Raw genomic sequence first — 22,771 nt, forward strand, 5'->3', positions numbered from 1 at the left:
AGGGGAGAGAGGGGGGGAGGGAGGGGGGGAGGGGGGAGGAGGGGGAGAGGGGGGGAGGGAGGGGGGAGAGGGGGGGAGGGGGGAGGAGGGGGGAGAGGGGGGGAGGGGGGGAGGGGGGGAGGGGGGAGGAGGGGGGAGAGGGGGGGAGGGGGGGGAGGGGGAGGGGGGGAGAGGGGGGGAGGGGGGAGAGGGGGGGAGGGGGGAGAGGGGGGGAGGGGGAGGGGGGGAGGGGGAGGGGGGGAGGGAGGGGGTGAGGGAGGGGGGGGAGGGGAGAGAGGGGGGGAGGGAGGGGGGAGGAAAGACGGAGCACGTGACCGCGCGCCGACCAATAGGAGAGCACGTGCGCCGGGGCTGCCCGCTCTGAGACCCGCTGCGTGGGCCCTGGTCGCGATGGCCGACTTCGCTGATGATCTCTTCGCCGTCTTCGAGGCGGCTGAGTCTCCGCAGCGACTCCCGGGAGCCGCAGGAGGAGCCGCAGGAGGAGGCAGAGGAGGCGGCGGCGGCGGCCGAGCAGAGTTGAGTCGCGACTGCAGCTTCTCTCACTCACACGCGGGCACGCGTACAGTGATATCCGTGTGTACAGTGCGTACACGTGACCACGTGGGTGGGTAACGTCGCTCGCACTGCGCTTGCCACGCGTGGTCGGCGGCGTGCACCTAGCCTGGCACGGGGAGGGAGGGGGGATAAACCCGCTCGCGCCGGTTCAAGTGTGCACCTAGCCTGGTACCGGCGGCGTGGTGACGATCCGGCCTCGCGTGAGCCCACGTTTACAGGATTATAAGACGCAAACATTTTGCTTGAAACTACAGGGGGGCTGTGGGGGGGGGTCTTACAGTCCGAGATGATGACGGCAATGGATGTGTTCCTTCGTGTTCCTCATCATCACGGCGGCTATGAGATGTTAACTACCTCGCCTGGTGTACAGGAGGTCGTGGGTTCGATCCCGACCCTGACGCCTGCTGCTGCATATTTGGAGTTTGCGTCTCTCTCTCCCCGTGGTCGCGTCGATTTTTCCCCTCCACATTTAGAATCAACATCACGCGTTTAAGAGTATTTGGCTGCTATAAAAGCGACTTGGCTGAGCAATCATTTGTGGCCGGGTCGCTTCTGAGAAAGAGCCACACTATCTAGCTCGGTGGGCCTTACCTGGTAAAGTAAGACGTTTAGTTTTTAGTTGAGTTGTTGCTCGCCCGAGATGGAAGTTTTTGCAAGCGGGTATCAACCGGACCTTTGTCCAGTATTAATTACACAGCAGGCGTCACGGTCGGGATCGAACCCACGACCTCCTGTATACCAGGCGAGGTAGTTAACATCTCCTAGCCAACGTGATGATGATGAGGAGAGAGACGCAGACTCCAAATATGCAGCAGGCCTTCAGGGTCTGGATCGAACCCACGACCTCCTGTATACCAGGCGAGGTAGTTAACATCTCCTAGCCAACGTGATGATGATGAGAGAGACGCAGACTCCAAATATACAGCAGGCCTTCAGGGTCTGGATCGAACCCACGACCTGTATACCAGGCGAGGTAGTTAACATCTCCTAGCCAACGTGATGATGATGAGAGAGACGCAGACTCCAAATATGCAGCAGGCCTTCGGGGTCTGGATCGAACCCACGACCTCCTGTATACCAGGCGAGGTAGTTCACATCTCCTAGCCACCGTGATGATGATGATGAGAGAGATGCAGACTCCAAATATACAGCAGGCCTTCAGGGTCTGGATCGAACCCACGACCTCCTGTATACCAGGCGAGGTAGTTAACATCTCCTAGCCACCGTGATAAGAAAGAGAGATACGCAGACTCCAAATATGCAGCAAGTCTTCATGGTCTTGATCTAACCCACAACCTCCTGTATACCAGGCGAGGTAGTTAACATCTCCTAGCCAACGTGATGATGATGAGGAGAGAGACGCAGACTCCAAATATGCAGCAGGCCTTCGGGGTCTGGATCGAACCCACGACCTCCTGTATACCAGGCGAGGTAGTTCACATCTCCTAGCCACCGTGATGATGATGATGAGAGAGATGCAGACTCCAAATATACAGCAGGCCTTCAGGGTCTGGATCGAACCCACGACCTCCTGTATACCAGGCGAGGTAGTTAACATCTCCTAGCCAACGTGATGATGATGAGGAGAGAGATGCAGACTCCAAATATACAGCAGACCTTCAGGGTCTGGATCGAACCCACGACCTCCTGTATACCAGGCGAGGTAGTTAACCTCTCCTAGCCAACGTGATGATGATGAGGAGAGAGACGCAGACTCCAAATATGCAGCAGGCCTTCGGGGTCTGGATCGAACCCACGACCTCCTGTATACCAGGCGAGGTAGTTCACATCTCCTAGCCAACGTGATGATGATGAGAGAGACGCAGTCTCCAAATATACAGCAGGCCTTCAGGGTCTGGATCGAACCCACGACCTCCTGTATACCAGGCGAGGTAGTTAACATCTCCTAGCCAACGTGATGATGATGAGGAGAGAGACGCAGACTCCAAATATGCAGCAGGCCTTCAGGGTCTGGATCGAACCCACAACCTCCTGTATACCAGGCGAGGTAGTTAACATCTCCTAGCCAACGTGATGATGATGAGGAGAGAGACGCAGACTCCAAATATACAGCAGGCCTTCGGGGTCTGGATCGAACCCACAACCTCCTGTATACCAGGCGAGGTAGTTAACATCTCCTAGCCAACGTGATGATGATGAGGGAGAGAGACGCAGACTCCAAATATACAGCAGGCCTTCAGGGTCTGGATCGAACCCACGACCTCCTGTATACCAGGCGAGGTAGTTAACATCTCCTAGCCAACGTGATGATGATGAGGAGAGAGACGCAGACTCCAAATATACAGCAGGCCTTCGGGGTCTGGATCGAACCCACAACCTCCTGTATACCAGGCGAGGTAGTTAACATCTCCTAGTCACCGTGATGATAAGAAAGAGAGATACGCAGACTCCCAAATATGCAGCAAGTCTTCATGGTCTTGATCTAACCCACAACCTCCTGTATACCAGGCGAGGTAGTTAACATCTCCTAGCCAACGTGATGATGATGAGAGAGATGCAGTCTCCCGTAGTTAACATCTCCTAGCCAACGTGATGATGATGAGAGAGATGCAGACTCCAAATATACAGCAGGCCTTCAGGGTCTGGATCGAACCCACGACCTCCTGTATACCAGGCGAGGTATTTAACATCTCCTAGCCACGATGATGATGAGAGAGACGCAAACTCCAAATAAACAGCAGGCGTCAGGGGTCTGGATCGAACCCACGACCTCCTGTATACCAGGCGAGGTAGTTCTAACATCTCCTCGCCACCGTGGTGCCCAGCCTCGGGTTGGTTTGGCGGCCGGACGGATCGCTCTGCGATCAACAACCTTCGCCCGCGTTTTCTCCCCTGCCAGGAGGAATGTCCGCGGCTCGAAAGCCGGGACGAACGGCAGAGGGGAGCGAGGCAAGCGAGATGTTGAGGAGGCCGAGCCGACGGCAGTGGTGGACAATGCCCCGCTCGGCAAGAAGATCAAGCTCTCGGAGGATTCCAAGTGAGCGCACCATGGGGCCTGGTGGGCCCCACCCTGAGGGTCTCGGGTGGAGAGATTTGATTGACGTCGCGGGGAGGGATGGATGTGGATGGATGGATTGGAATGATTCTGATTCTGAATGCGTGTGGTGTTGTGTTCGTTGAACTGTGCGAGTCCATGGGTCTCTGTGTGACGAGTCTTTGGGTTTCTGTGTGAGTCTATGGGTCTCTGTGTACAGTAGAACCTCTGGTCACGACAATAATTCGTTCCATAACTTTGGTCGCAACCCGATTTGGTCGTGACTCGAACCTAATTTGCCCATTGGATTGTATGTAAATACGATTAATCCGTTCCAGACTCCTACGAACTGGATATAAATATTTTTTTTTAAAGATTTTAAGCACAAAAATAGTTAATTATGCCAGATAATTCACAGTGTAATAGTAAACTAAATGTAAAAACATTGAATAACACTGAGAAAACCTTGAACAACAGAGAAAACTAATATTTCCGCGTCAAGGTTTAAAATCGTTCAACAAGATTATAGTTTCGTCTGCTACATCAGTCGGTCGATTCTGAGAGAGAGAGAAAATATTCATAAGAGAAATTCATGTTTCTATTGAAAGTAAGTTAACAGTAATATTTGGGTACAGTATTGTTTTTGGATGCAATCACCGTAATATCGTATGAACGTTTACTTCACCGCATCATCCTATGAATGATGCGAGAAGAGATTAACGGGTTCTCATGTTAGCGATTTACGTACTCAGCGCTTTCGCTCTCTAAATTACGGCTTGAAAGAGGGGGGAGGGGTATGACTACACTCACAAAATCAATATCTTACTAGGAATTTTATATAACAAAAGTTATATACATAGCTGTTACGCTTTGTGTTGTTTGTAAACAACCAACAGGAAATTTGGCGCTTACAAAAAAATGGCGCGGAAGGGGAAATCGGCCGCGGCCGTGTTTGATCGTCACCCGAGTTTGTGTTCGTGACCAGATTCAAAAATTGTTGTCAATTTTTTGGTCTGAACCCGATTTGGTCGTGGTCAGAAGCGTCCGTGACCAGAGGTTCTACTGTATGTACCATATGTTGAACTTATTTCGCACCGCCGTACGTAGCCAACCGTGCTCATCGGAGGTGCGGGGGAAGGACAAGAAACCGAACGCAGCAAAAAGCAGTTCTAAAGAGATTAGATTTCAACCCATCCCTCTATCCACCATCTAAAAGATAGATGGTGGATAGAGGGATGTAACGGATGGATTGGATGGAGGAGAGGGATGGTGGGAGGTGAGAGGGAGGGATTCCACGTGAGTTGTAGCAGAATCAGAATAAATTTCGATTTAAAGCTTTCGGTAAAGTCACGTAGAAAGAATAAATAAAATAATAGCTTACAACGTTTCGATTGCAACACAAGCAATCGTCGTCAGGAGTACAACGTATATCAAAGATAAATAAATTAATGAACTTTAAACTCAACTTTTTATTTTGCCAGGGCAGGCCCACTGAGCTATTTAACACTTTTATTTAACTCACTCTGTCTGTTGTCGTATTCTCAAATCTTGTCACTAAATTTTTAGCCACTTCCCAATGTCGTATCGACTGCAATCTTGGTATACTTATGTCATACTGATGACAATACCATTTTGTATCATTAAAATACAAATTATATATTTTTAAACAATCTTTTTTACGGGTCTAATTGTCCACGCTCAACTAACGTTGGCTGTAAATCACCACGGTCCCTTACATTATGGCAAGCTTCGGGGACGCTTCCTGGAGTCGTGGAGTTCTGCCATTACTAGTACGGTACGTTTCATTAAAGCGTGTCTAAAAAAAGTATTTTTAAATATTCATTATTTTTTTCAGGAGTAACTTGGCCACTAATGCTAACTGTATCTGTCTCCACGTCTCCCGTCTTTCTGTATCGTCACACACCCCTTGGTGTTCCGAGTGTCCGTGTCTCCTCGCCTCTCTTGAATTATCTTGGCTTCTCTGTGCATTGCTCGGCTTGTTTTTGCTGTTGTCATCTTGGCCACCCGGGGTCGGGTCGCTCTCGCCAATCGAGGCTTTTCCCCCGGTCCCTCGAGGCACACGCGTGAACTTTGAACCCCCTGTGCCGCAGCATGTCGGACCTCATGCCGAAGGTGAAGACGGTGCAAGTGGAGACGTTGGAGGGCTGCTTGCACGAGGTGCGTGGATCGTGCGGGGCGGATGCCTGGGTGCTTGGGCCGGCATTGTGGTTGCGCAGGCCAATCGTCTCGCTCCGTACGTTCGTCTCTGCAGTTGCTTGCGATTGCGTTCGAAATGGATTCGATTTTGAACGCAATCGCAAGCAGTTCCGATGACGTGGACAACTCGGAACGGAATCGGAAGAAAAACTGATGACGTAAACGTACGTCGTCGGAGCCGGGAAAGGGTGAATTGATCGCGCTCGATGGCCTCGTCATGTTCCACTGGCTGGTTTCATTTGCGACACTTAAAGCCTGTTTGCCGACATGATGTTCAACTTTGTTGTAATCTTGTCCCGGAGAAGCAGTTTGTTTCTGGCATGATGCGTTATTATTTTTGCTAACTCTGCGATGAATACATTTTGATCACCCAGGTTCTCCTTAATCTGAAACTAACTCCCTCTCACGCGGTCGTAATGAAACGCTCATTCACGGAATTGACCAAACGTCCCAGTAATTGACCACGGGAGTTTGGGCCAATTGTTTTGGCACCGGTTCTGGCTGCCCTTCCCACGTGTCTGGAGTGCGTCCCGCGCTTCTGAATCCCCATCCCTGCGAGAGTGAACGCTGACCGCGATCAACCGATTCGTTTATGAAAATGAACGAGTGGCGAATCGCAGCGATCACAAACACAAAAGTGTCTCGGTGCTCAAGCGACCACGTGATGGTCCCTTGTCGCCACTGGCAGTCCGGAGCCAGTGGCGGAAATTCCACGTTCCCATGGCGGAGGTTCATCTGTCCACAGGGATGGCTTCACGCGGTAGTCGTAGTAGTCAATGCGTTCCAAACAAAAAAAGACTCATTCTAGATTTGAAGTTTTCGTGACTGCAAGAATCCATATTCTTTGGTTCTTTCGGTAAAGTCAAGTAGGTGAAAAAATTTAATAAAAAATATAAATAAATGAATAAAATCACGACGTTTCGATTGCAACACAAGCAATCATCATCAGGTGTGACAACCACAGCAAGATAAAAATTGCTGTGGAAACGTCGTGATTTAATTAATTTATTTGATTTTTTCACCTACGTGACTTTACCGAAAGAACCAAAAAGAGACTCGCAAAGCGAGACCGAGTAGCTCGTAGAGTAGTACGCACACAATGTTGTCCCCACGCCCAACCGCGTGGCCACGAAGCATCGCGACGTTTGGCTCGAAGTGGATTAGCCCCGTTCGCGCACAATTGCACAAACCGCAAAGCGAGGGGAGCCTCGTGAACGGCTGATTTGACGGAGGGCGTGCGACGCAACTTGAAACGCAACTCTTTCCGCTGCCCGTCGCAGGTGGCCCTTCCCGCCAGCGAGGAGTACACGCCCCTGAAGCCCCGCGTGGGTCCTCCCGCCAAGGTAAGCCCTCGCCCACCCCCACCCGCGGTAGCCTCGTGGTTCGCCGCACTAAACAAAAACATTTTTTTTAACCAGGTAAGACCCACTGATTTATGTCCTTTTTGCAGAAGCGACCTGGCCGCAAATGATAGCTCAACGAAAGTGGCTTCTCATCGTCACGTGGAAATTCATAGCAGGAGCCAAATCATCTAAACGCCATTATTCTAAATGTGGATTTTTCCTCGTGGATTTTTCTCCGGGAGAGAGAATCGCACTCAAACTCCACTTAATTACGCAGCTGGCGTCGGTGTTGGGATCGAACCCGCGGCCTCCTGCATAACAGGCGAGGTAGTTAACATCTGCTAGCTACCGTGGCTACGTACGGTGCGAAAGAAGTTCAACACCGCACCTGCCGTGCTCGCCCCCACCAGGGCGTGACACATTACGAAGCGCTGTTGCTGCTGCTGTTGTTGCTGCTGCTGCTGCTGCTGTTGCTGCTGCTGTTGCTGCTGTTGCTGCTGCTGCTGCTGCTGTTGCTGCTGCTGTTGCTGCTGCTGTTGCTGCTGTTGCTGCTGCTGCTGTTGCTGCTGCTGTTGCTGCTGCTGCTGTTGCTGCTGCTGTTGCTGCTGCACTAATGACATAAACGCTCGACACGTTCATACAAATCAATGTAATAGACGACGTTTCGGGCGATGGCCCTTCTTCATGACGCCTTCTTCGCGGTGGTGCCGGCTACCTGTTTGCGCGCCGCTCCGGCCACAACCGGCGCTCGCCGTAGAGGACGGATGGACGGGTGGGGGGGGACACAAAAAACACCCTCGTCGCTTGCGCTTGTTACCGTCTCACCCCCCACTTTTGCTCCCCCCCCCCGTGCCCCCCCCCCCCCCGACCTCACCCCCCCCTTCCCCCGCGTGCAGGAGTACCCCTTCGTGTTGGACCCGTTCCAGCGCGAGGCCATCGCGTGTCTCGACAACGGACACTCGGTGCTCGTGTCGGCGCACACGTCGGCCGGCAAGACCGTGTGTGCCGAGTACGTCTCCCCACCTCGGCGCTCGCCCCACGCAGATCGGCTCGGTCGAGCGCGCCGATCCAATTGCCTCCCGGGTCCTCCGGGTTTTTCCCCCCTCCGCGTTCGTAGAGTATTTGGCTGCTGCTATTTGGTTCTTTCGGTAAAGTCACATATAAAGAGAAAATAATAGATTAAATACTAGCATACGACGTTTCGATCGCAACACAAGCAATCGTCATCAGGTATGAATGAAATAGAAACACAAATCTAGTATACTTAGAAATGTAATGTAGAAGGGAAATAATACAAATAAAACATAATTATTATTTTATTATTTCCCTTCTACGTGACTTTACCGAAAGAACCAAGAAGATGAATCCCTGCAGTCACGAAAGCTTTAAATCGAAATTTAAATGTAATGTAATACAACAGAGAGTCGGATAACATAACAGTCAACACCCTACCTCGTTGATTACGTTCTTCCTGAGAATGCATTCTAGATTTGTGTTGCTATTTCATTTATACCTGATTACGATTGCTTGTGTTGCAACGAAACGTCGTATGCTAGTATTTAATTCAGTATTTTCACTTTATACGTCACTTTACCGAAAGAACCAAAGAGTAATTCCTGCAGTCACGAAAGCTCCAAATTAAGTATTTGGCTGCTGCTTCAGTTTTCCACGTTATGACGGTTAGCCACTTCCTTGGGTAAGCAGGAGGTCGTGGGTTTGACCCCCAACCCTGACGATGCCTGCTGTGTATTTGGAGTCTGCGTCTCTCTCTCATCATCATCACCACAGTGGCTAGGTGATGTTAACTACCTCGCCTGTTATACAGGAGGTCGTGGGTTCGATCCCCTGACGCCTGCTGCTGTATATTGTGAGTTTGCGGTGTCTCTCTCTCTCCCCGTGGTCGCGTGGATTTTTCTCCGGGCCCTCCGGTTTCCCCCTCCACATTTAGAATCAACGTCGCATTTGGCCGCTGCTATAAATTTCCACGTGATAAGGCAACTTCGTTGAGCTATCATTTGCAATTGCCAGGCCGCCTCTGAATAATGAGCTGTGTACAGCTCAGTGGGCCTTACCTGGTAAAAATAACAAAATATTTTGATAGTTTTTTTTAGTTTTGTAAATTACAAAAGTAAATTCGACGCGTTGGTCAGCAAGCACCTCTGTGTGTGTGGATCTCGACGTACAACGACGAGTGTGTCGGCAAACGGCGAGTCCTCGTTCCTGAAAAGATGGCAGGACAAATAACTGGGGGTACGCCTCCAGCGTTACCGTATCATTCCGCGCTTATCCGCGCGGCTCCAGAAAGTAACAGAATCGTAATATTTATACTGGAGGAATCCGATGAGCTGTGAAGCTCTTTAATTCCCCCCCCACACTTGTCCGGCCGGGGAAAGGGCGATCGGAACGTTACGACGACAACAAACGATACAAACACAACGCGCGGAGAGCATTCCGCGTCGAGCGGAAAGCGTTGCCGGATGGAAGGAACACCGCCACGCTCTCGGCGAGGACTTGCCATAAAGTAGAAATGTCTAACAAGCGCCGTCCTCCTACACCCCCCCCCCCCGCCCCGCCGCTCCCCGGCGCAGGTACGCGATCGCTCTGGCGCTGCGCGAGAAGCAGCGAGTGATCTTCACGAGCCCCATCAAGGCGCTGAGCAACCAGAAGTACCGCGAGATGTCCGAGGAGTTCCGCGACGTGGGCCTCATGACCGGCGACGTCACCATCAACCCCACGGCCTCCTGCCTCATCATGACCACGGAGGTGGGCGCGGCGCCCAAATCCTTCCACCGGCTCTCTGGCCTCGGCATAAGCGGCCACGGGCGGCGCTAGTGGCTGGACATAAGCTTACCCGGCTAAGCCTGAGCCTAGCTCTAACACTGACCCTTGCAACGAGCAGTAACGCCTGAACTACCCCTAACCCTGAGCCCGACGTTATCTAGCCCTGACCCCTGACCACAGCACTAGATAATGTCGGGCCCTGACCACGAGCGCAGGCCCAAGGCCTGATCGCCCCCCCCCCCCACGTGGATTTTCCCCAGGTGCTCCACTTTCCTCCCCGATAGCGAATTGGCCAAACGCCGGCGCAGGCCGTGACGACCCTCTCGGTGAAGGGATCCCTCGATGCTCCGTCGAGCCCTTGCCGAAGAAACGAAAGCCGTTGGCGTTGGTGACCGTCACTCTGCTCCACCTCCCCGTGCCCCCCGCCGTCTCTCCGCAGATTCTGCGAAGCATGCTCTACAGGGGCTCGGAGGTCATGCGAGAGGTGGCCTGGGTCATCTTTGACGAAATCCACTACATGAGGGACGCAGGTACGGCCGGTGACCCGCGAGTCCGGAGGTCGCTCGCGTGTGTCCGAGTTGACCCAGAGGCCACGAGCGTGCGGCCTCATGAGCCTAGGAGCTGTGCCGCAGATAGGACTTGCCCCAGCAGCCTGTGCGTAGGCCGCATGGGGGAATCGTTGTGCTGTGTACACGGGGGAGACAAAGGTGGCCGGGTGTGGCGTTGACCACCCGCCCGCTCGCGAAGGCCAACACGGTACGCAGGCGCTCGCTGATGGCCCTTGACCCAACAGTGTGCTTGAGGCTCTGCGGGGGATCTTTGTCCTGGTGTAGAGCGCGGCGTGGTGTGGGAGGAGACGATCATCCTGCTGCCGAACAACGTGCACTACGTGTTCCTGTCCGCCACCATCCCCAACGCTCGCCAGTTCGCCGAGTGGATCTGCCACCTCCACGTCCAGGTGAGCGACACTCGCCTGGCTGACCTCTCCTCTCCGCCCCCCCCTCCTCCTCCTCGCCCTCCGCTGCTGCTCCCCACACACACACACACGCACGTGTTCCCACATGCACAATCACACACGCACAACAGCAGCCACCATTCATCACTAGGTCGGCGTGACATCACCGTCTCTCTCTGTCCTCCTCCACCACGTGTCTCCTCCTCCCCGTGTCCCCGTGCAGCCGTGCCACGTGGTCTACACGGACTACCGCCCCACCCCGCTGCAGCACTACATCTTCCCGGCGGGCGGTGACGGCCTCCATCTCGTCTTGGACGAGAACGTGAGCGAGCGCTGTAAACTACGGCCACGCGTGGCGACGACGCCGGACTGCGTGGGCGGCTCGGTGGTGATGGGGCGGCACCGGATCCGGATTTTCGGGGATTTTCGGGTCCCGGATTGGGGGGGGGGAGTTCCCGGAGAAAGATTCACGCGGGCAAGGCGGTGGGGGGCGCGGGGAGGCTAACGCTTTTCCATGGAAATCAATCGATGTAATTGGCCTTCATCGGAATAAATGTATTTATAACTGCAGGAGGAATCCACTGAGCTGTCAAGATCTTTTATATAAGATGTATCACAGATGTCCAGTCGGAGCACGGGGTCAGAACGTTTCAACAACAAAGCGTTCAAAAACCACGATAGCAGTGCTACGTACAAGAAAGTTAAACAAATCACCCAGACCCAGACAAACACAACTAAACCATCCCCATCCTGCCAGGCAAAGCCCACTGAGTTATTAGCATATTTTTTAGAAGCGACCTCGCCACAAATGATAGCTCACCGAGGTGGCCCATCATTTATCCAGGCTGTGTTGGGTCTGAACTGAAATGAATCCTTGCTCCAAGCCACACGGAATCTGATCCTGGATCCAGACTGCTTGCCAGTCCGCTCTTGGACGGGGGGGGCCGTCCGCCCCACGCCGATGGCGAACGTTGCACGAATTGGACAAAGTGGATTGGTTAAAGCGGACAGTAAAAGACGCGGGAGCACGGGAGTACGCTACAACGCCGCGCCCGCAGCCTTGTTACCGACCGTAACTCGTGATGGGTGCCCATGCGCGCACGAACCAGACTCAGCCCTGCTCCACTTCCGAGCCCCGACGATGTGTGCTGCATTGTGGGAGATTTCGACGTAGGCCTCAACGCCTGAGTAAAGATTTGGTCCGTGTCGTCCTCTGGCTCCCCCCGCCGCCCCCACCCCCGCCGTAGGGATGTAGAATTTCCACCACCGGCTCGGCTGTCGTGCGAGTGACGATTCACTCTCACCCCGACTTATGTCTCTGTGCCTGCCGCCTCTCCCCCCCTCCCCCCCCACCGCCCCCAAGGGTGAATTCCGCGAGGACAACTTCAGCTCGGCCATGCAGGTTCTGCGGGACATGGGGGACCTGGCCAAGGGCGACCAGAAGGGGCGGAAGGGGGGCACCAAGGGTGAGTCCGCTTGCGTGCGGGAAGGGGGGGGGGGGCGGTGGCGTAGCGCTTCGCGAGCCGCGCTACGAACCCGGCGGCCCGAGTTCGATTTCGCGGAGTGCGGAACGGTCGTTTTTATTTTCTGAAACGTCGCGGTTTCGTCGCATTCCGTGCTTCCGCCGCAAGAAACGACGCCACCACGTGCCGTCGTCATCCCCCCCCCCTCCTCCCGTCGTTCCTCCGCCCCCCCACACCGAGAGCAGGCCCCTGCAACGTGTTCAAGATCGTCAAGATGATCATGGAGAGGAACTTCCAGCCGGTCATCATCTTCAGCTTCAGCAAGAAAGATTGCGAGGCTTACGCCATGCAGATGACCAAGCTGGACTTCAACACGGGTGCGGCCGCGTTTAAATCCACACACACGCACAGGCAAAGATCCCCCACGTAGCCTTAAGAGACTGTTGGGGGCAAGTGCTGCTTTGAGCGAGTTGCTCGTATGAAGGCCGGAAAGGCACGCGAGGGGGATGGGTGGCAAGCCTTTGTCTCCCCCAGTGCCGATGTTTTTGACACACCGCACCGGGTATTCAATTGAGGCCGAGTCGACCTAGGGGAGGCCCAGCACCGGTTCAAATGATCGTCACTGGGTGTTGGCCGTGAGCGAGAATGGAACTCGTGGCGCCGGGTTTGAAACGCAGCTTGCTAACCGTTACGCGACCGCTCTCCCCGCACACGCACACGCGGCGTTATTGACTGAACGAGAACAAGTTCCTTCGGAGTGGGCAGGTAGGAACTTGGTTGGACGGCGCATTCGTGCGATCCGTGTCACGCGGCGCAAGCTGCGAGGGACGGCGCGTCACGTGATGCTGAGCCCGCCCGAAGCGCTCTATGAAATACAAATCGAGGGCGTGGCTATGCACGACACACAGACAGACAAATAATCCCTGGTGGGCAGTGTGGAACTGTTGTTCCTACCTGTGTTAATGGTCGGCTGTGCTTGTGCCGCCACTGCCAACACAGCAGCAGCACCGCCAGGTGCTTTGTAACAAGGATCTCGGGGCTTCGTACCTTTTTTGTTCCGCGCCACGGGGAGGTGGGGTCGAATCGAGGATGGAGAGAAAGGGGACGGCAGAGAGCGAAGAGAGAAGCGACGGAGTGGGGGAAGCGAGATGGAAAAGTGCGGAGAAGGAACGGAGAGACCGGGAGCGCGGGCGGTCAGGAGAGTTGAGGCTGCGGACGTAGAGGCCCGCACGACAGACAGACAGAAGGTCACGTGGTTCACGGGGGCGGCCCGAGCCGATTGGGATCCGTAGACGGACGTGGCTGCGGGTCGTCTCGCCGTGTTTCTCACCGTTGCTTGTGAAACCGCCGCTCAACCGTTGCTCACCGCCAACATCCTCCCCCCACCGTGTCGGGTGCAGACGATGAGAAGAAGCTGGTGGATGAGGTGTTCACCAACGCCATCGACTGCCTGTCCGACGAGGACAAGAAACTGCCGCAGGTGAGAGACTGAGAGAGAGCGAGAGGGAGCTCCGTGGGTTTCACCTCCTCAATCTTTTATCGGCACGCTTGCTGCGAGTACAGGCCACGAGCAGCACCCTGATTAGCACTGTTGGCTACGTACGGTGCGAAAGAAGTTCTACATCCGTACAAACATCCGTGCGTCCCGTCGCAGGTGGAGCACGTGCTGCCCCTGCTCAGGAGAGGCATCGGCATCCACCACGGGGGCCTGCTGCCCATCCTCAAGGAGACCATCGAGATCCTCTTCTCGGAGGGCCTCATCAAGGTGAGGCGAGGCCGCGGCGAGCTCACGGGGAATTTGTTGAACCTGGGTGAGAGCTCAAAGAGACCGGGATGTAGGAGTCTGCATGTACGTGTGTACGTGAATGTTTGAGCTCGTTTCACACCCGTACGTAGCCAACCGTGCTGATCGGAGGTGCGAGTCTCATGTGCAAGGGTTGGGTGGGTGAATGGGTGAGTGAGTGAGTGGGTGAGTGAGTGGGTGAGTGAGTGAGTGGAGTGGGTGGGTGAATGGGTGAGTGGGTGTTTGGGTGAGTGGATGGGTGGGTGGGTGAGCGCATGAATAGGGTGGGTGGGTGAGTGCGTGAATGAGTGGGTGGGTGGGTGGGTGGGTGGATGGGTGGGTGGGTGGATGGGTAGGTGGATGAATGATTGAGTGGATGAATGGGTGGGTGAGTGAGTGAGTGAGTGGATGGGTGGGTAGGTGAGTGCATGAATGGGTGGGTGGATGAATGGATGGGTGGGTTAATAGGTGGTTGAGTGAGTGGGGTGGGTTGAGTGGGTGGGTGGATGAATGGGCGAGTGCTTGAATGGGTGGGTGAGTGGATGAGTGGATGAATGGGTGGGTGGGTGAGTGCATGAATGGGTGGGTGGATGAGTGGATGGGTGGGTGAGTGGGTGGGTGGGTGGGTGGGTGAGTGAGTGGGTGAGTGGGTGGGTGGATGAGTGGATGAGTGGATGAGTGGATGAATGGGTGGGTGGGTGAGTGCATGAATGGGTGGGTGGATGAGTGGGTGGGTGGGTGGGTGGGTGAGTGAGTGGGTGAGTGGGTGGGTGAGTGGGTGGGTGGGTGGATGAGTGGATGAGTGGATGAGTGGATGAATGGGTGGGTGGGTGGGTGAGGGCATGAATGGGCAGGTGAATGGGTGGGTGAGTGGATGAATGGGTGGGTGGGCAAGATGGTGGGTGAGTGGGTGAATGATTGAGTTAGAAGTTGTGATTGAGCGAGTGAGTTCAAGTTGATTTTAATTAACCTGCAGGTGGGAACTCTAGAGCCCAGGATGTAGGAGTCTCAGTCGCAGGAGTTGACCTCTGGCTCACTGAAAATCAAAAGAAAGCGCAGCAATGAAGCAAACCGAAATTTGAACAAAAATTAATAACAAAAAACGCGGTCACAATAACAAACAAATCCCCTGGCCACCCACCCCCTCGTGTGCCGTGGCGGTCTTCATAGGTGCCCCAACAGACTGTTAAAGCTTTCTCTTTCCGTGTGTGTGCGTGCGTGTGTGGGTGTGCATGCGTGTGTGTGCGTGTGCGTGTGTGCGTGCGTGTGTGTGCGTGCGTGCGTGCGCGTGCGTGCGTGCGTGTGTGTGTGTGCGTGCGTGTGTGCGTGCGTGTGTGCGCGTGTGTGTGCGTGCGTGTGTGCGTGCGTGCGTGTGTGCGTGCGTGCGTGTGTGCGTGCGTGCGTGTGTGTGTGTGTGTGTGCGTGTGTGTGCGTGCGTGCGTGTGTGCGCGTGTGTGTGTGCGTGCGTGCGTGCGTGTGTGTGTGTGTGTGTCGTGCGTGTGTGCGCGTGTGTGTGCGTGTGTGCGTGCGTGCGTGCGTGTGTGTGTGTGTGTGTGCGTGCAGGCGCTGTTTGCCACGGAGACGTTCGCCATGGGCATCAACATGCCGGCGCGCACGGTGCTCTTCACCAATGCGCGCAAGTTCGACGGCAAGGACTTCCGCTGGGTAGGTCGGGCTGTGGCGGTGGGTGCCACATTGGCGAGATGTGAACGACCTCGCCCGGTCTACAGGAGGTCGTGGGTTCGATCCCGACCCTGACGATGCCTGCTGCCGCTGCTGTATATTTGGAGTTTGTGGCGTCTCTCTCCCCGTGGTCGCGTGGATTTTTCTCCGGGCTCCCTCCGCTTTCCCCCCCCCCCCCCCCCCCACATTTAGAATCGACATCGCCACGCGTTTTAGAGCAATGTACCTTTCCACGCTATAAGCCACTTCGTTGATTTTTCATTTGTGTTGGGCGGGTCGCTTCTGAAAAAAAAAGAGCCTCTACACAGCTCAGTGGGCCTCAACCTGGTAAAATAAAAAATAGTTTAAGTTGGTGGTCGTGCGGTCTAGCGGGGAGAGTAGGACGGCCCCCACCACCACCACAATCGCCGCAGCTCCCCACACCGCACCTCTGCGCTCTGGAATTCGTCTCAATTTGAAAACGGCGGTGGCGTGGGGGGGGCAGGCGGCGAGGGAGACGACCTCGCGAGAGAGGTCGGAGCGTGCCGCCGTGGAAGGGGAACTGCGAGGCCGCCGCGGGTGAAGGATATTTTCCGTGCGACTGTTTGCGTTTGATTAACACCTTTCGGAGGTAGGGAGAGAGAGTGGTTGGTGGGTGGGGGGATGGGTTAGAGCGTCAGTTCCTCACTTGTTTAACAAGATAATATTTTCACGTTGTGCCAGGGGGGGGGTTACGGCCGCCGAGATCTCGGGCCGCGCGACCCACTATGATGAATCGGTGCTTCTCGTGTTGGCGGTCCTCGGATTGTTCGCGAGCGAGCGAAACCCCCGCGCGGCAACGGCGGCGTCGCGAGTTGACAATTGTCGGGAGAGAGAAAGGCCTCGCTGCCCGTTGCTAACCGTGTCCAGCTGAATGGCCATTTAGTCGTCTTGCCTTATCGACGGTTAGTTTAAAACAAAAAAATGAAGGCGTGCGTGGGGCAATTGCCCCCTACCCTCCCCCCAACTATCCCCTTCCCGAGTCGAAACGATCAATTTCCTCCCCAACCACTGCCCCCGCCCCGCCCATAATGAGTAAACGAGCGGTTTCCTCGCCGCGTGGGGCTTTAACTCGATTTGAGGAGCGAGGCAGCGCCCATCGGCCGGCGGGTGGCAGGCGGCCCGCCCCCTCGCTCGCCCTCTCGCTCGCCTTCTCGCTCGCTCCGCTCGCTCGCCCTCTCGCCCGCCCGCCCTCTCGCCCGCCCGCCCTCTCGCTCGCCCTCTCGCTCGCCCTCTCGCTCGCCCTCTCGCTCGCCCGCTCCTCTTGTCGACGCTGCGTGAGGGGGGGTCGAAACCCTCCGCTGATGGCATCGGCTCTGCCCCGTCAGCCCCCCTCGCGTGTTGATCCGTGGGGGGCGGTGGGCCGTGACTCTACGTGCGTACGTATGGTGAACTTCTTTCGCACCGTACGTAGCCAACCGTGCTGATGGTGGAGGTGCGCACGATAGGACGGCTCTCGTAGAGATGCCATTGGTACGACGAAGAGGGACATTTGAGCGTGAAGTTGCCGTCGCGTTGAACTCGTACACTCACCACTAGTACACTCACCACTAGTACACTCACCACTAGTACACTCACCACTACACTCACCACTAGTACACTCACCACTAGTACACTCACCACTAGTACACTCACCACTACAGATCAGTCAACCCCTTATCAGTGCCCTACCTTATTACTGACCAATGCAGACCGTATTGGTCACCCCGTGCCCTTATAAATCTCAACGTTCATCCTCTAAACTCCCATCACAAGGGAGAAACACACAAACACAGACACATTTTGTTTGCCCGATTGAAACGGCTGTACGCCGTATGGACCTGAAAACTCAATTTCTTTCCTTATAAGAATACGTGGAAACCCATATGGGTTGACAGGTACGCTACTATACACTACACTGCTCTACACTACACTATACACTACACTACTATACACCACTACAAACCTGTCAACTCCTTACCAGAACCCTACCTTATTACAGACCAATTCAGACCTTATTGGTCACCCCGTGCCCCTTATCCGACAAAGTCCCATCACCGGGGAGAAACCCAAACAAATTGCCACAATTGGTGATGTTTGCCGCCCGTATTGAAACGGCTGGACCCGGGCAACTCAATTTCCCTGTTCAAGAAATGTCGGTGTGGCCGTGCGGGCTGGCACGGCGTGTCGGCAGGCTACGCCGCGCTCTCTGCTACCCACCGAGCCACCCTGCCCGTTTTTTACATCCCCCCCCAACATTCGGTAAACGTGCGCTTTGAGATGATGTCGATAATTTTCCTCCTGTTAATGTCCAAACGACTGGGGCCCGATTTGTTTAGCGGCCATCATCGTTTGTGGTGGTGGGCAGGTCGCTTCGGGAAAACAAGTTAATATCCTCGGTGACGCGGCCTGGTAGGGCAGCGATGGTTTAGTTGGTGTGTTTCTATGTGTCTGGGTGATTGGTTTACCTTTCTCGTACTTTGCACTGCTGCTGTGGCTTGTGTACTGTTTGTTTGGAACGTTCCGACCCCGTGCCCCTAAAGCTTTTGTGACTGCAGGAATTCATGTTCTTTGGGTCTTTTGGTAAAGTCACGTCGATAGGTTGAAAGAAAATAACAAAACACTTTGACGTTTCGATCGCAAAACACACGTTCGTCATCATTTGACGACGAACATTTGACGACGAACGCGCGCGTTGCGATCGGAACGTTACGGGACTTTACCGAAAGACCCAGCGAATATTCCTCCCGCAGTTACAAGAACATTTATTCTGACACCGATGGCCTCGACAGCTTCCGGTCGTCGTCATCCGGAACGTGCCGTGATTTTTCCCGAACGTGCGTTTGTGCGCGCGTGCCTCGCCCCCCCCCCCCCCACCCCCCCCCCCCACCATCTTCTCGCGGCAGATATCTTCGGGCGAGTATATCCAGATGTCGGGGCGAGCGGGACGCCCGCGGGATGGACGATCGCGGCATTGTCATCCTCATGGTGGACGAGAAACTCAACCCGGCCATCGGCAAGGCCTTGCTCAAGGTGGGACGTGGCGGGGGTGGTGGTGGTGGTGGCGGGGGTGGTGGTAGTGGTGGTGATGATGGTGGTGGTGGCGGCGGTGGTGGTGGTGGCGGGGGGTGGTGGTAGTGATGGTGGTGATGACGGTGGCGGTGATGGTGGCGATGCGCGCCAGTCTGTGACTTGCCATTTTTAGGAGGCGCGCGGTTGGCAGATCGCACGAAGATTCATAAGATCTCTGGATCCCCCCCACCCCGTGAGACCCAAAGAATCCATTTGCCTCTCTGGTCGAGTGCTGCGCCACCCTTGGTGTTTGAAAGCAGCCCCCAGAAGCGGATATCACGGCGCTACCCGTGACATCCCAGCAGAGCGGGGGCGGCCCTCCCCCACCCGCTCTGCCATGCGGCTGGAGTTGAGCCGAATGAAGCTTCTCGGTGGAGTCAGCGCCGCTCTCTGACCACCTGCATTCCACGCCGGGTCATCGCCGGTGTAGGCCGTGTGGGTCCAAATTCACCAAAATGAAATACAATTTTTTTTTAAATACCTGCAAATTTGTTCCGGTGGTGGAACTCTGAGCAGGCATCGCCTCCCGACTGCAAAACTACCGCGGCTTGCCGCGCCTGCGAACCGCCGCTTGTGCAGCAGCAACAGGCACCCTCCTTAAAAGGAACCCTGATGACTCAGCGTCGCTTTCCTGGAGAAGTAAAATCTTTAAAATCACGGTTTGTCTCTTGACGGACCGGCTTTGCTTGACGCCTCCTCCTCCCTCCCCCCATCACCTGTGCCCCCGCTCCCCCAGGGGTTGCCGGAACCCCCTGAACAGCGCCTTCCACCTGACGTACAACATGGTGCTGAACCTGCTGCGCGTCGAGGAGATCAACCCCGAGTACATGCTGGAGAAGTCGTTCTGCCAGTTCCAGCAGTACAAGGCCCTGCCCGACATGATTACCAGTGAGTTCGCTCGCTCGCCCTCCACCCCCCCCTCCTCCACCCCCCCCTCCTCCTCCTCCTCCTTCCCCCCTCCTCTTCCACCCCACCCTCCTCCTCCACCCCATCCTCCTCCTGCTCCACCCCCCCATCCTCCTCCACCCCCCCTCCTCCCCCCCTTCTCCTCCACCCCCCCCTCCTCCCCCATCCCCCCTCCTCTTCCACCCCACCCTCCTCCCGCTCCACCCCCCTCATCCTCCACCCCACCCTCCTCCCCCATCCCCCCTCCTCTTCCACCCCACCCTCCTCCGCCTCCACCCCCCCTCATCCTCCACCCCACCCTCCTCCCGCTCCACCCCCCCTCATCCTCCACCCCCCCTCATCCTCCACCCCCCCTCATCCTCCACCCCCCCTCATCCTCCACCCCACCCTCCTCCCGCTCCACCCCCCCTCATCCTCCACCCCCCCTCATCCTCCACCCCCCCTCATCCTCCACCCCACCCTCCTCCCGCTCCACCCCCCCTCATCCTCCACCCCCCCTCATCCTCCACCCCACCCCCCCTCATCCTCCACCCCCCCTCATCCTCCACCCCCCCTCATCCTCCACCCCCCCTCATCCTCCACCCCCCCTCATCCTCCACCCCCCCCTCATCCTCCACCCCCCCTCATCCTCCACCCCCCCTCATCCTCCACCCCCCCTCATCCTCCACCCCACCCTCCTCCCGCTCCACCCCCCCTCATCCTCCACCCCCCCTCATCCTCCACCCCCCCTCATCCTCCACCCCCCCTCATCCTCCACCCCCCCTCATCCTCCACCCCCCCTCATCCTCCACCCCCCCTCATCCTCCACCCCCCCTCATCCTCCACCCCCCCTCATCCTCCACCCCCCCTCATCCTCCACCCCCCCTCATCCTCCACCCCACCCTCCTCCCGCTCCACCCCCCCTCATCCTCCACCCCCCCTCATCCTCCACCCCACCCCCCCTCATCCTCCACCCCCCCTCATCCTCCACCCCCCCTCATCCTCCACCCCCCCTCATCCTCCACCCTCCCTCATCCTCCACCCCCCCCTCCTCCCGCTCCACCCCCCCTCATCCTCCACCCCCCCCTCCTCCCGCTCCACCCCCCCCTCATCCTCCACCCCCCCTCATCCTCCACCCCCCCCCTCCTCCTGCTCCACCCCCCCTCATCCTCCACCCCCCCCCTCCTCCGCCTCCACCCCCCCTCATCCTCCACCCCCCCTCATCCTCCACCCCCCCTCATCCTCCACCCCCCCTCATCCTCCACCCCCCCTCATCCTCCACCCCCCCCTCCTCCGCCTCCACCCCCCCCGCCACCCGCCTCCTCTTCCTCCTCCCCCCTGCGCGTGCAGCATGGGCCAGGGAGACGAGATGGCCGATGCTTTGTGATCTCTGGGCATCCAGAGAAGGCCACACGGCTGTAGCCACCACCACCACTAACCCCCACAACCGCTGACCCCACAACCGCTGACCCCACAACCGCTGACCCCACAACCGCTGACCCCACAACCGCTGACCCCACAACCGCTGACCCCACAACCGCTGTCCAAAACTTTTTCCTATTTTACCGGGTAAGAGCCCCCTGAGCTCCGCGGCACCTTTGTTTGTTTGTTTGTTTGGAAGCGACCAGCGACCTGCCCGTCGCAGATGATAGCTCAACGACGTGGGCTCGTCGTCGTCGTCGTCGTCGTCGTCATCGTCGTCCGGGCTGTGGACGGGAGGCTGGGGGGGGGTCTCTGCGAGGTGCGGCGAGCGACCGCAGCGACTCGGTGTCTCCGCCCAGCAGGGGGCACCGCTCGCCAACGTCGCTCGGTGCCTTCCCCCCCCCCCCTCGCTACGGGGAGGGGGGGGGGGGAGTCGTTTCCGTTTCTCGGTTTCGGCAGAAAAAGTTCCGGCTGCAGCGGCAACAACAACAACGTCCCCCTCCCACCCACCACCCACCACCCACCCACCCCCTCCACCACCACGCTCCCCCCCAAACTCTCGCTTCTCCAAGGGCAAGTTGACTTCGCCCACACGGACTGAAGCAGCCGCCGTAATGATCATCGTCATCATCATCGCCGTTTGCTTGGCCTGCAGTTCTGTGTGTGTGTGCGAGTGTCTTTGGAGTGTGTGTCTAATCTTAATTTTAGAACTTTCGTGACTGCAGGAATTATTATTTGGTTCTTTCGGTTAAGTCACGTCTAAAGATAAAATAATAAATTAAATTAAATAATAGAATACGACGTTTCGATTGCAACACAAGCAATCATCATCAGGTATAATGAAATAGTTGAGCGTGTGAGTGTGTAGTGTGAGTGTCGTGAGTGTGTGTCGCGTGTGTATTTGCTGCACTGCGAATCTGGCGACCCGAGTTCGATTCCCGCTCACGGCCAACATCGGTGACGATTATCTGAACCGGCCTGGGCCTCCCCTAGGTTGACTCGGCCTCAAATGAGTACCCGGTGCGGCGTGTAAACCTCGCCACTGGGGAGAAAAAAGCGGTCGGGCGTGGTGCTGGCCACTCACCCCCTCGTGTGCTGTTCCGACCTTCATAGGTGCTCGCTAACAGCACTTGCCCCTACAGCCTGTTACAGGCTACACGGGGGAATTTTGCCTTTGTGTAGGAGGGTTCAGGAACATTGCACACTCGTGAGAGCCTAGGTGACAAGAGTTACGCGTTTATTAATGAATAACTAGGAGTACTTGAGTCTGTGTGCATCGTGTGTGCATATGGTGTGGGTTTGAGGGTTTGTGTGTCTTTATATTTTGACTTAAAGTTTTCGTGACTGCAGGAATTCACGTTCTTTGGGTCTTTCGGTAAAGTCACGTGGATAGGTTCAAAGAAAATTTTAAAAAATAACAAAAAAGCGATGACGTTTCGATCGCAACACAAGCGGTCGTCTTCAGCAAAAAGGGGAAGTCGTCGTTTTTTGTTTCGACGAGGAAAGCTTTAAGTCTTTGTCTGTGTGAGTTGATGTGGACCTTTGTTTGTGTGTGTGCATAGAAAGTGTGTGTGCAGCGATGAACAAAGACAAAGATCCCCGTGTAGCCTGTAACAGGCT

The 22,771-nt window shown here is 56.0% G+C and overlaps 1 protein-coding gene across 1 annotated transcript; it reads left to right on the top strand.

The window, feature by feature from the left end:
• Positions 1–322: 322 nt before the first annotated feature.
• LOC144734475 (exosome RNA helicase MTR4-like) lies at positions 323–19,758 on the top strand (the record flags this gene model as incomplete). The annotated part of the gene is given in 18 exon segments (XM_078616677.1): positions 323–515; positions 3,416–3,553; positions 5,662–5,728; positions 7,048–7,110; positions 8,007–8,119; positions 9,699–9,873; positions 10,331–10,421; positions 10,725–10,849; positions 11,070–11,168; positions 12,210–12,312; positions 12,555–12,686; positions 13,710–13,789; positions 13,964–14,074; positions 15,656–15,757; positions 18,679–18,723; positions 18,725–18,805; positions 19,581–19,592; positions 19,594–19,758. Coding segments are annotated over 18 exon segments (1,827 nt in total), but the record flags the coding sequence as incomplete, so codon positions are not given.
• Positions 19,759–22,771: the final 3,013 nt, after the last annotated feature.

The sequence above is a fragment of the Lampetra planeri genome, chromosome 3 (genome assembly GCF_965212315.1).
Source record: "Lampetra planeri chromosome 3, kcLamPlan1.2.h2, whole genome shotgun sequence".
Classification (NCBI taxonomy): Eukaryota; Metazoa; Chordata; class Hyperoartia; order Petromyzontiformes; family Petromyzontidae; genus Lampetra; species Lampetra planeri.